Source organism: Aquarana catesbeiana, linkage group LG05 (assembly GCF_042186555.1).
Source record: "Aquarana catesbeiana isolate 2022-GZ linkage group LG05, ASM4218655v1, whole genome shotgun sequence".
In the NCBI taxonomy this organism is placed as follows: Eukaryota; Metazoa; Chordata; class Amphibia; order Anura; family Ranidae; genus Aquarana; species Aquarana catesbeiana.
In genome coordinates this window covers 217,938,291-217,954,237 of record NC_133328.1, presented here as the reverse complement: position 1 = coordinate 217,954,237, position 15,947 = coordinate 217,938,291, and the positions used below count along the sequence as shown (strand labels likewise).

The 15,947-nt window shown below is 43.2% G+C and overlaps 1 protein-coding gene across 3 annotated transcripts in view; it reads left to right on the top strand.

Annotated features, from left to right (window-relative positions):
* Positions 1 to 15,947, top strand: part of COA1 (cytochrome c oxidase assembly factor 1) — a 205,469-nt gene that overhangs the window by 146,014 nt on the left and 43,508 nt on the right. Inside the window, exon 1 of one of the 3 annotated variants that reach the window (XM_073630559.1) lies at positions 2,239 to 2,257. The exons of the other annotated variants lie outside the window; for them this stretch is intronic. Within the exon in view, the coding sequence (XP_073486660.1) occupies positions 2,254 to 2,257 (4 nt within the window). The 5' untranslated portion in view covers positions 2,239 to 2,253. Of the gene's footprint in view, positions 1 to 2,238; positions 2,258 to 15,947 lie in introns of those variants that run through there. 3 annotated transcript variants of the gene reach the window in all.

Sequence of the window (15,947 nt, the reverse complement as noted above, 5' to 3'; positions counted from 1 at the left end):
GGGGAAAAAAGTGCGTGTTTTACGCCGATAAATACGGTATATTTAAAAAAGCAAGTACTCAGGGTTCCTCTGAAGAGTATCTGCTGTTGAAGCAATTCTCGAAATTGATTTTATTCTCTACTAGTTTCGCGGGTGACCGCTTCTTCAGGAGAAATAATCTATAAAATAGATATTGAAGTAAAGCACAAATCAAATACATAATATTTAAAGTTGTAAACAGTTAGGTTCAGCAGTACTTAGTAGTAGTAGTAGCAAAGTGTCATTTCTTCAGTGTTGTCACATGAAAAGATATAATAAAATATTTACAAAAATGTGAGGGGTGTACTCACTTTTGTGAGATACTGTATAAGTTAATGTGCACATTGCATGAAAGTTCTGGTTTCAATTTAAACAGTCCCAAATAAGTCACATGCAGACTTTGATATGAATCAGAATTCCATGTGCTTCATCTCCCCTTTCACAACTGTGTACAGACACACACAGCTTGAGGGCACTAAGCCTTGCAAATGGAGGTGCACATGATCAAAACTGAAATAGATAATGTTTGTTCCTCAGTGTATCACCAAACAGGGGACCTCTGTTTGCGGAAGCAGTGTAATTTATTAATGTGGCATGCGGTGCAAGATATTTCCGAAGCTGGAAAACTGCTAGAACCATCCAACACTTTAACTTCTTAATGGTCTGAATGTTGTATAAGCATGCACAGGGTTGTCCTGTCTACAAGCATTATATGTTTTAATCAATTTTGTCCAAGGCAGTTTTTTTTCTTTTTGAATTGCATAATTATTTTAAAGGCTTAAGTACTACATTATATATGGTTGCTTTCACTAAATACATTATGTAATCACAAGAGCTATTTAATTTTTTTAGTAACATCTGTTTTTGTTTTTTTGTTTTTTTAATGCTAATTATAGTTTTATATATAAATGCAGCAGAGACTTTCCCCTGCAGCTATGCAATGCTTTAAGGAATCCTGATCTGCTTTAGCCCAGGTTCACACTGAGTTGTGGGAATGAAGCCGTAGGAGTTCAGCTGAACTCGCACAATTTCACTCCCACATGTCAGTCCCGATTTCAGCTGCGATTTCAGAGACATCTGTGCACAGATGTCAATGTAAATCCCAGCCGGAAATCGCGAAAAGTAGTACAGTAACTACTTTTTTGAAATCGGTGCGGCGCCGTCTTAAAGGGTGCGACGCTGCTTTTGTGGCGCCGCACCGATTTCAAAAAGTAGTTTCTGTACTACTTTTTGCGATTTACATTGACATCTGTGCAGAAACTCGTTGAATTCGCATGGCTTCATTCCGGCTTTTTTTTTGTTTGTTGTTTTGTTGCACTGATGGGCACTGATAGGCTGCACTGATGGGCACTGATAGGTGGCACTAATGAGGCGGCACTGGTGGGCACTGATCAGGAGGCAGTGGTGAGTGCTTATTAGCAGTACTGATGAGCACTGATAGATGACACTGGTGGGCACTGATTAACAGCACTGGTAAGGACTTAAGGGAGCAGATAATGAGGCTACACTGATTGGTGGCACTGATGGGTGGCAATGATAGGTGGCACTGGTGGGCACTGATAAGCAGCACTGATAAGTGACACTGATGATGAGGCACTGATTGGCAGCTCTGGTGGGCACTGGTGGGCACTGATTAGCAGTACTGATGAGCACTGATAGATGGCACTGATGGGCACTAAGGGGAATGATGTCCCTCTAACAGAAGCAGGTTTACGGCTTTCTTCTCTTCTTCTCGCTGACAGCGTGAGGGGAAGAAAAAGCCGATAACCGGCTTCTGTTTACTTTTGTGATCAGCTGACAGCTGATCACGTGTTAAAGGGCCCGCTGTGATTGGCCCTTTACCCCGATCTGTGGTCAGCCAAGTCCCAAGGACAGAATGTGCTGCGCGAGAATGGGAGGATGTCCATGTGCGCCCTCCCGGCATTTTAAGTCCATGCTGTCTTTCGACTATAGCGCGGGCACAATGTGGTTAAACAAAGATTTAAAGTAATACTAAATGGAGAAGTAGTAATTGCCATAAGTCATTCACATAAGTCATATATATCGTGCCACTGTATTGTTTTTTTTTAAATCCTCTAAGTACCTTATTCCTGCAGTGCTGTTGTGTGGTCACATGATATTTCTCTGTTCTTTGGCATCTGCAGGGAAAGATCCTTGAGAGGGGCTTCCGGTTTCCTCCCACACTCCAAAGACATGCTGATAGGTTAATTGGATCCTGTCAAAATTGTCCCTAGTATGGGTATGTATGTGAGTTGGGGACCTTCCTTGAGGGTAGGGATTGATGTGAATGTGCAATATATATGCGAAGTGCTGTTTAAATTGACAGCTCTATATAAGTACCTATAATAAAACAGTAAGAATATTTAAGTCAACAGAACAGTCCAAAAATTACAATATATGAAAAACATAGACTGCATTAGCAAAGAGGAACAGAGAGCAAAGAGAAAAAATTCTGAGGTCTAATGAATATTAATTCTATTTTCTACATCTGAATGAGTTATGAGCCAACGTATACTTTCATCCCACATTGTTGTCACCTGTTAAATGTGGTAGGGGATCTATAATAGCACTGGCAGCTATCTCATGGGAGCAGTTGAGGCTGATGACTGTTCTGCATAGTTATGTAAGGGTCAAAGAACACAAGGGCAGTTGACTGGACATTTATTCTGTGGTTCAAAAATTGTTCTCCCATGATGTTTCTGTATTTTAAGCTAATGACCACAAGATTGTTTATTTAATGAGGAGGAAGAAGACTATTGCCTCCAATGGTCTTCTCAGTTACCAGATCTAAACATCATCGAGGTTCACTGAGAAGTTCAGAAGCACACAATACAATGTAGACTTCTGCCCCTTCATACCCCAAACAATTGGAGGTTTTTCCTATTGAAGAATGGTACAAAATCCTACCACACATAGTTCAGAACCTTTATGACAGCAGAATTTCTGCAAGAAGATTGCAATTATTCTACAGGCTAAAGTGATACTATATCCATATTTTGTTACTGATATAAATATATAATTAGGTATTCTGTTATTTTGTCCACTCCCTGTATCTACTTGTGGCAGCAATATTTACACATTACAGTATATCATATACGGAATGTACTTTCTTCTTAGTAATGTTTTATGCTGTTTATTCCCTATTACTCATCTATTTCATTGTAAGTCAGTCAGAACAATCGAAGCAATACCAACTTTGTCATAATTAGCTTTATTGTAGCAGTCATTCAACAGTAGTGATGATTGCAATGACACTGATAGCCACTAGAAGAATAATCTGCAATTCTTTATTTGTACTGTTATGAAAATATGGTGCCTCAAGCAAGTAAGAAATTTACATAAAAAATTACTTTTGAGTATACTACTACTTAAAGTGGTTCTAAAGACAACACATTTATTTTTTTCCCTCAATGCATTCCCTGCATTAAAGTAAAATCGTTCCATTAATTTATTCGCCCCCTTCTCCCCCTATACTTATCTGAGTCCATCTACAACGCCTGTTGTTAATCAAAGCCTGTGAGAAGGGAGCAGAGGGTGGGGCCGAGCCCCACTGTGTCTGTAGGCACACACAGCGCGGTTCAGGAGCAAGCCAACAGGTGTGCCCTCTATAGTAAGTGGCTTGCTATGGGGGCACACACAGAAGAGGAGGGGCTGAGACCTCCGGCTTTAGACCCCAGAAGAGGAAGTTCAGGACTACTCTGTGCAATATCACTGTACACAGCAGAGAAGTATAACATGTTTATTATTAGGAAAAAAAATAAGCCTTTACAACTTTGAATGTGGTATACCTAAAAGTATAGTAGTGTTTACACTTAAAGTGGAACTTTAGTCAAAAAAAATTAAGTCCTGATAGACTACTTAATGCTGGCCCCTTTTGTAGGTAATTGTATGCAAAACATTTAAAATAAATGCTTATAATGTTTCAAATCCAGTAAGGACCTGTCCCAGCTCCACACAGCCTCAATTGTCCTGCATTCTTGACACTGTGCCAATAATCAGTCAGTCACTAGAGGCCAATCAGCTGAGAGCCTAAAGCCTGGTACACACTACTAGTTTTTTTTTCATTCAACACAGCAGGGCTGAACGTAAAAAAACTGGTAGCTCAGGAGAAGCTGCTGTACTAACTACTCACAATTAGTACAGCGATCTACCCAACTGAGCTATTGTGTTGCGGGGGGACTGCCCTCTGCCAGCATTCTCAATCATTGACTGGGAGCGCTGATCTGGAGCCGATTGGCAGACCGCTTTCAGCCGATGCCACCCGACATTCGACCCATGTGTACTAGGCTTAAAGTGGGGTTCCACCCAAATTTTGAACAATATCTGTATGTATTCTCTTCCTTGCCTAGATGCTGACATGCCGTTTAAAAAAATTGAAATCGCCATAATTACCTTTTATTTTTCTATTCTTCTTTGCACTTCCTGGTTCTCCTCCCGTGGGAGTAGGCGTGTTTCTAGCCTCTCCCAGACTCCTGGGAGCTAGTCTCAGGCTTCCCAGGATGCCACTGAGCATGTGCGGGAACGAGCAGTGAATGCTGGGAGCACAGCATTCACCACATCCAGGAAATAAATGCTTGTGGGCTTCAAATGCCCACAATGAAGATGGAAACCGCCTGCAGTGAATAATATAAGTTATTCTTTCCGACGAAATCTGACACAGGCGGACATATTACACACAATATGTGAGTATGTAATGCTGAGAAGAAAAGTTTGTGAATGAACTAAAAAAAAAAAAAACGATAGGTGGACCCCCACTTTAACCACTTGACGACCGCCTCACGCCGATGTACGTCGGCAAGGTGGCACGGACAGGCAAAATCACGTACATGTACGTGATTTGCCTTCCGCGGGTGGGGGGTCCGATCGGTCCCCCCCCCGGTGCCCGAGGCGGTCGCCATTTGTTCCCGGGCGATGAGAGGTGAGGGGGCGGCCATCCATTGTTGGCCACCCCCTCCCGATCGCTCCCGGCGAATGAAAATGCTTCCTTTCCCTCTGTAATGTAAACAGAGGGAAAGGAAGTGATGTCATCTCTCCTCGAGTCGGTCTTTTTGATCCGACGCAGAGGAGAGAAGACATCCAAGTAAGTGCACCAACACTACACTTACAGTAGAACACGCAGGCACACATTTCACCCCCCTGTCACCCCCCGATCACCCCCCGATCACCCCCCTGTACCCCCTGTCACTCTGTCACCAATAGCAGTTTTTTTTTTTTTTGCATTGGTGTCAGTTTGTGTCAGTTAGAAGTGTTAGGGCAGTTAGGTTAGCCCCCTTTAGGTCTAGGGTACCCCCCCTTAGGTCCAGGGTACCCCCCTAACCCCCCCTAATAAAAGTTAACCCCTTGATTACCCCCCGTCACCAGTGTCGCTAAGCGATCGTTTTTCTGATCGCTGTATTAGTGACACAGGTGACGCTAGTTAGGGAGGTAAGTATATAGGTTCGCTGTCAGTGTTTTATAGCGACAGGGACCCCCATATACTACCTGCTAAAGGTTTTAACCCCCTGATTGCCCCCTAGTTAACCCTTTCACCAGCGATCACCGTATAACTGTTACGGGTGACGCTGGTTAGCTAGTTTGTTTTTTGTAGTTTATTACAGTTTATTATAGTTTTAGGGCACCCGCCGTTTATTACCCTATAAAGGTTTAACCCCCTAATTGCCCGGCGGTGATAGAAGTTAAGTTTTTAGGATCAGATAAGGTCTGCGTCGCCCCAGGCAGCGTCAGGTTAGCGCCAGTACCGCTAAAACCCACGCACGCAGCATACACCTCCCTTAGTGCTATAGTATCTGAACGGATCGATATCTGATCCGATCAGATCTATACTCCCCAGCAGTTTAGGGTTCCCTGAAACGCAGTGTTAGCGGGATCAGCCCAGATACCTGCTAGCACCTGCGTTTTGCTCCTCGGCCCAGCCCTGCCCAGCCCACCCAAGTGCAGTATCGATCGATAACTGACACTTACAAAACACTAAGCACACATAACTGCAGCGTTCGCAGAGTCAGGCCTGATCCCTGCGATCGCTAACAGTTTTTTGGTAGCGTTTTTATACAGTCGCCAACAGTCAGGAGCTTTTTTGCCTGTGAGTCTCACTAGTGTACCCCTAAATTTAGAGGCCAAAATGGCAAATCGAAGGTACACTAGTGAAGAGGCCTACACGTTTCTGAGTATGACAGATAGTGAAGAGGAAGTCACTCATCTGTCAAGTTCAGGCTCAGAATACGAACCTGTAGAGGACAGCGGCTCCATGACAGATAGCTCTGACGACAGAGTTGTGGTCCCTGCTAGAGTCAGGCGTACCAGACCCCATTCTTCTTCTTCTGTCCTTGAAGTGCAAGAACCGCAGGGCTCTCGTATGGAGCAGAGAAGTACTAGCGCCGCTATTCCTTCTGGTGAACTGGCAAGCACCAGCGGCCTAGTACACCCTGGTCGTACATCCAGCACTGCAGTATCACGTGGTGACGTGGCGAGTCCCATAAGTGCAGTTCAAGCTGGCGAGGTGGCAAGCACTAGTAGTGTCCCGCTGCCACCAAGAAGACAAAGACAGGCCCGTCGTGCCCATAGTGCCCTTCCTGCTGCATTGGCCAATCCGAATTGGGAACCTTCCACTTCTGCAGCACCCGTACTTCCCCCTTTCACTGGCCAACCCGGAATTCAGGTGGAAACAGTTGACTTTACGCCACTGGATTTTTATTCACTGTTTTTCACCGAAGATCTCTATAGATCTATTGTGGACCAAAGCAATTTATACGCTGGTCAACACATCGCCGCTAATCCCCAGTCCTCCCTTGCCAGAGATTGGAGACCAATTACGGTCTCCGAATTTAAGACCTTTCTGGGCCTTTCCCTCCTCATGGGGTTGAATAAAAAGAGTAAGTTGCGGTCATATTGGTCCACTGACCCAATTTACCATTCACCCTTGTTCTCTGCTTCCATGGCCAGGGCACGATACGAGCAGATTTTGCGGTTCATGCACTTCAACGACAATGAACTCTGTCGTCCTCGTGGAGACCCTGCATACGATCGGCTCTACAAAATTCGGCCCCTCGTAAACCACTTCAACCAACGTTTTGCAGACTTGTTTACCCCCCATCAAGTTGTCTGCGTTGATGAGTCCCTGATTAAGTTTTCTGGCCGCTTGTCATTCAAACAGTACCTTCCCAGCAAGCGTGCCAGATACGGGGTCAAGATGTATAAGCTCTGTGACAGGGCCACAGGCTATACATGTAGATTTATGGTTTACGAGGGCAAAGATAGTCACGTAGAGCCGATCAACTGCCCTGACTACATAGGAAGCGCTGGCAAGATAGTGTGGGACTTGGTGTCACCCTTATTCGGAAAGGGGTACCACTTGTACGTGGACAATTATTATACGAGCGTGCCACTTTTTAGTCACTTGTTTGATCAGCAGATTGGAGCATGTGGCACCGTGCGACCTAATCGCCGGGGCTTTCCCCAGCGGCTTGTAGATTCCCGTCTTAGGCTGGGGGAGAGAGCCTGCTTGAAGTATAATAATTTGCTCGCTATGAAGTGGAGGGATAAGAAGAATGTTTTCGTTCTCACCTCCCTTCATGCAGACACGACGACCCAAATTTCTACGGCGACTGGTGTTGTGGAGAAACCCCTCTGTGTCCACGAATACAACCTTAATATGGGAGGGGTGGACCTCAACGACCAGTTGTTGGCGCCGTACTTAGTTGCCCGTAAGGCCAGACGCTGGTACAAAAAAGTGTCTGTATACTTATTTCAATTGGCTTTGCTGAATGCTCATGTGCTATACAGAGCTTCAGGACAGACTGGATCCTTCCTTAAATTCCAGGAAGAGATCGTCAGAGCCCTTCTGTTTCCAGACGGTGCTCTACCTCACCTTCCCCAACCAAATGCAGTAAGCCGGCTGCATGAGCGGCATTTTCTTTATGCCATCCCGAGTACCCCTACCCAACGAGCCCCCCAAAAAAGATGTCGTGTCTGTAGCAAGCGCGGATTTAGGCGTGACACCCGGTCTTATTGTCCCTCCTGTCCTGGCAATCCTGGTCTTTGCATGGGTGAATGCTTTGAACGCTACCATACATTAGTTGAGTATTAGCGTAGGGTTCAGCACTGCACAGACTAGGCACACTAACACAGGGTCTCCCAAGATGCCATTGCATTTTGAGAGACCCAAACCTGGAACAAGTTACAAAAGTTAAAAGTTACTAAAAAAAAGTGTAAAAAAAAAATTAAAAAAAAATTAAAAAAAATAAAAACAAAAAAAAATATAAAATAAAAAAACCAAAAATAGTTGTTGTTTTATTGTTCTCTCTCTCTCTATTCTCTCTCTATTGTTCTTCTCTTTTTTACTCTATTCTATTCTGCAATGTTTTATTGTTATTATGTTTTACCATGTTTCCTTTTCAGATTTTTCATACTTTACCGTTTACTTTGTTTTGTTGGTAACCATTTTATTGTTTTCAGGTACACCATTCAGTTGCAGCGCGGATTTATTTATCTTGACAGCAACAGCGTTTGCTCCCACGATATCTAAAGCCGTGACTCCAGCGCTGTCGGAGGTGATTTCACCACCACAGTTACATACTTCAGCATATATGCCGAAGCGTGGGGGCAGCAGTGGGTGGAGGAGCAATTTGCTCCTGCCTTTTGCGGGAGGATGCCCCCATGCTTCGGCATATATATATATTTTAGGCACAGGTTGCGTTAAATGTTTTATTTTTTACTATGGTTTTTTTTTGTATTTGCTTTGCAGGTATGGTAAGTCTTACTGTTATACTGTAATGTTACTTTGTTTTATTGTTAACCATCATTTGCTTAGCAGGTACGCCATTCAGTTGCAGCGCGGATTTATTTATCTTGACAGCAACAGCGTTTGCTCCCACGATATATAAAGCCGTGACTCCAGCGCTGTCGGAGGTGATTTCACCACCACAGTTACATACTTCAGCATATATGCCGAAGCGTGGGGGCAGCAGTGGGTGGAGGAGCAATTTGCTCCTGCCTTTTGCGGGAGGATGCCCCCATGCTTCGGCATATATATATTTTAGGCACAGGTTGCGTTAAATGTTTTATTTTTTACTATGTTTTTTTTTTGTATTTGCTTTGCAGGTATGGTAAGTCTTACTGTTATACTGTAATGTTACTTTGTTTTATTGTTAACCATCATTTGCTTAGCAGGTACGCCATTCAGTTGCAGCGCGGATTTATTTATCTTGACAGCAACAGCGTTTGCTCCCACGATATATAAAGCCGTGACTCCAGCGCTGTCGGAGGTGATTTCACCACCACAGTTACATACTTCAGCATATATGCCGAAGCGTGGGGGCAGCAGTGGGTGGAGGAGCAATTTGCTCCTGCCTTTTGCGGGAGGATGCCCCCATGCTTCGGCATATATAAATGGTGCATGTATGCCCATCATTAGAAGTGGGTGGATGAAGGGAGGTATTCTAATGGTGGGCATACCCACCGATCAATATCTTTTTTTCGTTCAGCCCACAGGCTGCATGAAAAAAAAGTTTACAATATATGCCTAACAAGGACCAGCAACGTACTGGTATGTTGCTGGACTTTGAGTGGTTATACCAGAATGATGCCTGCAGGTTTAGGTATCATCTTGGTATCATTCTTTTCAGCCAGCGGTCGGCTTTCATGTAAAAGCAATCCTAGTGGCTAATTAGCCTCTAGACTGCTTTTGCAAGCAGTGGGAGGGAATGCCCCCCCCTCCCCCACCGTCTTCCATGTTTTTCTCTGGCTTTCCTGTCCCAACAGGGAACCTGAAAATGCAGCCGGTCATTCAGCCAGCTGACCATAGAGCTGATCAGAGACCAGAATGGCTCCAAACATCTCTATGGCCTAAGAAACCGGAAGCTACGAGCATTTTATGACTTAGATTTCGCCGAATGTAAACAGCGCCATTGGGAAATTGGGAAAGCATTTTATCACACCGATCTTGGTGTGATCAGATGCTTTGAGGGCAGAGGAGAGATCTAGGGTCTAATAGAGCCCAATTTTTTAAAAAAAGAGTACCTGTCACTACCTATTGCTATCATAGGGGATATTTACATTCCCTGAGATAACAATAAAATTAATTTTAAAAAAATAAAAATGAAAGGAACAGTTTAAAAATAAGATAAAAAAGCAAAAAAATAATAAAGAAAAAAAAAAAAAAAAAAAAAAAGCACCCCTGTCCCCCCCTGCTCTCGCGCAAAGGCGAACGCAAGCGTCGGTCTGGCGTCAAATGTAAACAGCAATTGCACCATGCATGTGAGGTATCACCGCGAAGGACAGAACAAGGGCAGTAATTTTAGCAGTAGACCTCCTCTGTAAATCTAAAGTGGTAACCTGTAAAGGCTTTTAAAGGCTTTTAAAAATGTATTTATTTTGTCGCCGCTGCGCATTTGTGCGCAATTTTAAAGCATGTCATGTTTGGTATCCATGTACTCGGCCTAAGATCATCTTTTTTATTTCATCAAACATTTGGGCAATATAGTGTGTTTTAGTGCATTAAAATTTAAAAAAGTGTGTTTTTTCCCCAAAAAATGCGTTTGAAAAATCGCTGCGCAAATACTGTGTGAAAAAAAAATATGAAACACCCACCATTTTAATCTGTAGGGCATTTGCTTTAAAAAAAATATATAATGTTTGGGGGTTCAAAGTATTTTTCTTGCAAAAAAAAATTATTGTTTCATGTAATCAAAAAGTGTCAGAAAGGGCTTTGTCTTCAAGTGGTTAGAAGAGTGGGTGATGTGTGACATAAGCTTCTAAATGTTGTGCATAAATTGCCAGGACAGTTCAAACCCCCCCCAAATGACCCCATTTTGGAAAGTAGACACCCCAAGCTATTTGCTGAGAGGCATGTCGAGTCCATGGAATATTTTATATTGTGACACAAGCTGCGGGAAAGAGACAAATATTTTTTTTTTTTTTTTTTTTTTGCACAAAGATGTCACTAAATGATATATTGCTCAAACATGCCATGGGAATATGTGAAATTACACCCCAAAATACATTCTGTTGCTTCTCCTGAGTATGGGGATACCACATGTGTGGGACTTTTTGGGAGCCTAGCCGCGCACGGGACCCCGAAAAACAAGCCCCGCCTTCAGGCTTTCTAAGGGCGTAAATTTTTGATTTCACTCTTCACTGCCTAGCACAGTTTCGGAGGCCATGGAATGCCCAGATAGCACAACCCCCCCCCAAATGACCCCATTTTGGAAAATAGACACCCCAAGCTATTTGCTGAGAGGTATAGTGAGTATTTTGCAGACCTCACTTTTTGTCACAAACTTTCGAAAATTGAAAAAAGAAAAAAAAAATACATTTTTTTTGTCTTTCTTCATTTTCAAAAACAAATGAGAGCTGCAAAATACTCACCATGCCTCTCAGCAAATAGCTTGGGGTGTCTACTTTCCAAAATGGGGTCATTTGGGGGGGTTTTGTGCCATCTTGGCATTTTATGGCCTTCAAAACTGTTATAGGAAGTGAGGAGTGAAATCAAAAATTTATGCCCTTAGAAATCCTGAAGGCGGTGCTTGGTTTTCGGGGCCCCGTACGCGGCTAGGCTCCCAAAAAGTCCCACACATGTGGTATCCCCATACTCAGGAGAAGCAGCAGAATGTATTTTGGGGTGTAATTCCACATATGCCCATGGCATGTTTGAGCAATATATCATTTAGTGACAACTTTGTGCAAAAAAAAAAAAAAAAAAAAAAAAAGTGTTACTTTCCCGCAACTTGTGTCAAAATATAAAATATTCCATGGACTCAACATGCCTCTCAGCAAATAGTTTGGGGTGTCTACTTTCCAAAATGGGGTCATTTGGGGGGGGTTTGTGCCATCTTGGCATTTTATGGCCTTCAAAACTGTGATAGGTAGTGAGGAGTCAAATCACAACATTACGCCCTTAGAAATCCTGAAGGCGGTGCTTGGTTTTCGGGGCCCCGTATGCGGCTAGGCTCCCAAAAAGTCCCACACATGTGGTATCCCCATACTCAGGAGAAGCAGCTAAATGTATTTTGGGGTGCAATTCCACATATGCCCATGGCCTGTGTGAGAAATATATCATTTAGTGACAACTTTGTGCAAAAAAAAAAAAAATTGTCACTTTCCCGCAACTTGTGTCAAAAAATAAAATATTCCATGGACTCAACATGCCTCTCAGCAATTACCTTGGGGTGTCTACTTTCCAAAATGGGGTCATTTGGGGGGGTTTTGTGCCATCTTGGCATTTTATGGCCTTCAAAACTGTGATAGGAAGTGAGGAGTGAAATCAAAAATTTATGCCCTTAGAAATCCTGAAGGCGGTGCTTGGTTTTCGGGGCCCCGTAGGCGGATAGGCTCCCAAAAAGTCCTAAACATGTGGTATCCCCATACTCAGGAGAAGCAGCAGAATGTATTTTGGGGTGTAATTCCACATATGCCCATGGCATGTTTGAGCAATATATCATTTAGTGACAACTTTGTGCAAAAAAAAAAAAAAAAAAAAAAAAAGTGTTACTTTCCCGCAACTTGTGTCAAAATATAAAATATTCCATGGACTCAACATGCCTCTCAGCAAATAGTTTGGGGTGTCTACTTTCCAAAATGGGGTCATTTGGGGGGGTTTTGTGCCATCTTGGCATTTTATGGCCTTCAAATCTGTGATAGGTAGTGAGGAGTCAAATCACAACATTACGCCCTTAGAAATCCTGAAGGCGGTGCTTGGTTTTCGGGGCCCCGTATGCGGCTAGGCTCCCAAAAAGTCCCACACATGTGGTATCCCCATACTCAGGAGAAGCAGCTAAATGTATTTTGGGGTGCAATTCCACATATGCCCATGTCCTGTGTGAGAAATATATCATTTAGTGACAACTTTGTGCAAAAAAAAAAAAAATTGTCACTTTCCCGCAACTTGTGTCAAAAAAGAAAGTATTCCATGGACTCAACATGCCTCTCAGCAAATAGCTTGGGGTGTCTACTTTCCAAAATGGGGTCATTTGGGGGGGTTTTGTGCCATCTGGGCATTTTATGGCCTTCAAAACTGTGATAGGTAGTGAGGAATGAAATCAAAAATTTATGCCCTTAGAAATCCTGAAGGCGGTGATTGGTTTTCGGGGCCCCGTACGCGGCTAGGCTCCCAAAAAGTCCCACACATGTGGTATCCCCATACTCAGGAGAAGCAGCTGAATGTATTTTGGGGTGCAATTCCACATAGGCCCATGGCCTGTGTGAGCAATATATCATTTAGTGACAACTTTTTGTAAATATTTTTTTTTTTTTTTTTTTTTGTCATTATTCAATCACTTGGGACAAAAAAAATAAATATTCAATGGGTTCAACATGCCTCTCAGCAATTTCCTTGGGGTGTCTACTTTCCAAAATGGGGTCATTTGGGGGGGTTTTGTACTGCCCTGCCATTTTAGCACCTCATGAAATGACATAGGCAGTCATAAACTAAAAGCTGTGTAAATTCCAGAAAATGTACCCTAGTTTGTAGACGCTATAACTTTTGCGCAAACCAATGAATATACGCTTATTAACTTTTTTTTTACCAAAGACATGTGGCCGAATAAATTTTGGCCTAAATGTATGACTAAAATTGAGTTTATTGGATTTTTTTTATAACAAAAAGTAGAAAATATCATTTTTTTTCAAAATTTTCGGTCTTTTTCCGTTTATAGCGCAAAAAATAAAAACGGCAGAGGTGATCAAATGCCATCAAAAGAAAGCTCTATTTGTGGGAAGAAAAGGACGCAAATTTCGTTTGGGTACAGCATTGCATGACCGCGCAATTAAAAGTTAAAGTGATGCAGTGCCAAATTGGAAAAAGACCTCTGGTCCTTAGGCAGCATAATGGTCCGGGGCTCAAGTGGTTAAAGATTTACTGCTGCAAAGGCAGGAAATGGCACAGACTGTGCTGAAGGAACACGGGTTAGTGAGACAAACTCTGCTGTCAGGGAGACACATTCAATATAGACCGGCCAACATTTGGTCTGTGTATACGGCAGCCAGTCCAACAGAAGCCTTCTGTCGAAGGGTCATGACCAAAAAAGGTCTGCTGACCGGCTCCCGGTCAGCGCTCTCAGCCAATGGCTAAGAGCACTGAGCGGAGTGTTCTGGTGGGGAGGAGGGGTGGCCGCCCCCCTGCCAGAACACAATAGCACAGCAGGGGAGATTGCTGTACTAACATCAAATTGTTAGTACAGTGGCTTTGACCTGAGCTGGGTTGAACAAAAAAACTAGTTGTGTGTACTTTAAACTTACAAAGATAGTGTCTTATATTCTCTCCTTTCTACCTCAGCAGTGGCAGCCTGGGAACTTCAGCGCGGTAAAGCTTTTGTTAGCCTTCCTCTGTAGTTGAGTAAAAACATACAATCAAGGCTGAAAATGCACACATTTTAATTGCAGAAAGTGACATATAGTTTTTGAGACCAAGGAGAGGGGGAGAGTTTACAATAAGAAAGTAAACCCACTGTGGACGTCAACAAAATGGGGCCTCCAGCAAGAAGAAACTGGAGCAATGCACATGTTTACACACATTGAAGTACAACATAAAGTACATTGTGTACAGGACACCGGGAATGTGTTTTGGATGGCAGGTACATTTCCCCGATATTTGAGCTGTGGTCCCTTTTAAGGGGGACAGTTGCAGAGACATTGCGGTACTCAGGGGTTCTCACCCATGCAGGGTGAGGTGTCCTGGTTTAATTTTGACTTTAGAGGACTGACTTCCAGTACTCTCTGAACTGATAAATTTGTATTAGGGACTTGGGATTTTGGAGGTTCAAAGAGAGGGCACTGAACAGAGGAGAGGGGCCAGGAGTGCTGGCGGGAGACCTGAAAAGAGGAGGTCCGTGGTCGCTCTGTGCAATTCCATTGCACAGAGCAGATAAGTATAGATATGTTTGTATTATTAAAAAAAAAACTTTAAGCCCCAGGTGAGGGAGGCTTGAAAGGCAGCAGAGGGAAATCAGTACCTGTGTCAGGGAAGTGTGTGAAAGAGAAACTCACAAGCTGTGTGGCAAGTGGGAGCTCTCAGACAAGATGAGACATGGGCTGCTAACCCTCCTGTGTGGCCTGCCTGGCACCCTTACTATGGAGGAGCCTAACCCCTGTATGGGACCAAAGAATAGCAGATAGCCTGCTGTTTATTTTGTGATACCAGGATTCGGACTGTTTATTGACTTTGGCTGAAGTAAGCTGTCTTTTTGTTTAACCGTGATTCAAATAAATGAACTGTTTTGCTTTCACCAAACTGGCTGGCAGTCATTCCAGACCTACTTCAGGTTACAATTGCAACACATCTTTTTTTGCATTTCAGTTTATTTCAATGGAATGCACAGGTACCTAAAAACAAATAGGTGTAAATGCAGCCTAAATGTGAACGTCTGAATCTGACAGGTAAATGGAGAAGTAAGGACAGGCCCTAGGCCAATGACACTCTAACAATCCTGTCACTTGTGGCAACTCGTCAGAAACAACTCTCCTGTTTTTATAGCGTCCCTTTGTGGCCAGATGAGTGAGAGGTGCCTCTCTTTCTCCAACCAAAACACTGTAGGATCTCCCTTGCCAGCAAGGGAGCGACCTTATTGGGCCTGCTGTTAGAAACAGGCGAGTTATTTCCTTGCCCTCCTATAGTAATCTTAATGCTGATGAGTTGCTCAAACTGGGCTTGGTCTAAGGTCTGTGACACACTAGATCCTGTTGGTGGTAACTCACAAGTGACAGGAGTGCTAATTGGTTTTAGGCCTTCAGCCAGCCCCAGATTGAATTTTGTAGGCTTTGATCTGGCCTTTTAGATTAACATTTACCAATAACTTGCAGTTCAAAGAACACAATTCATAACCAAGTTCATTTATAAGTAGACCACCACACTTCATACTTGTAAATAATATTTGATAATCAAACAAGTGAAATCTAAGCAAAATATGTGTGTGAGATAAGATTTAGAACTGACCCTTTCG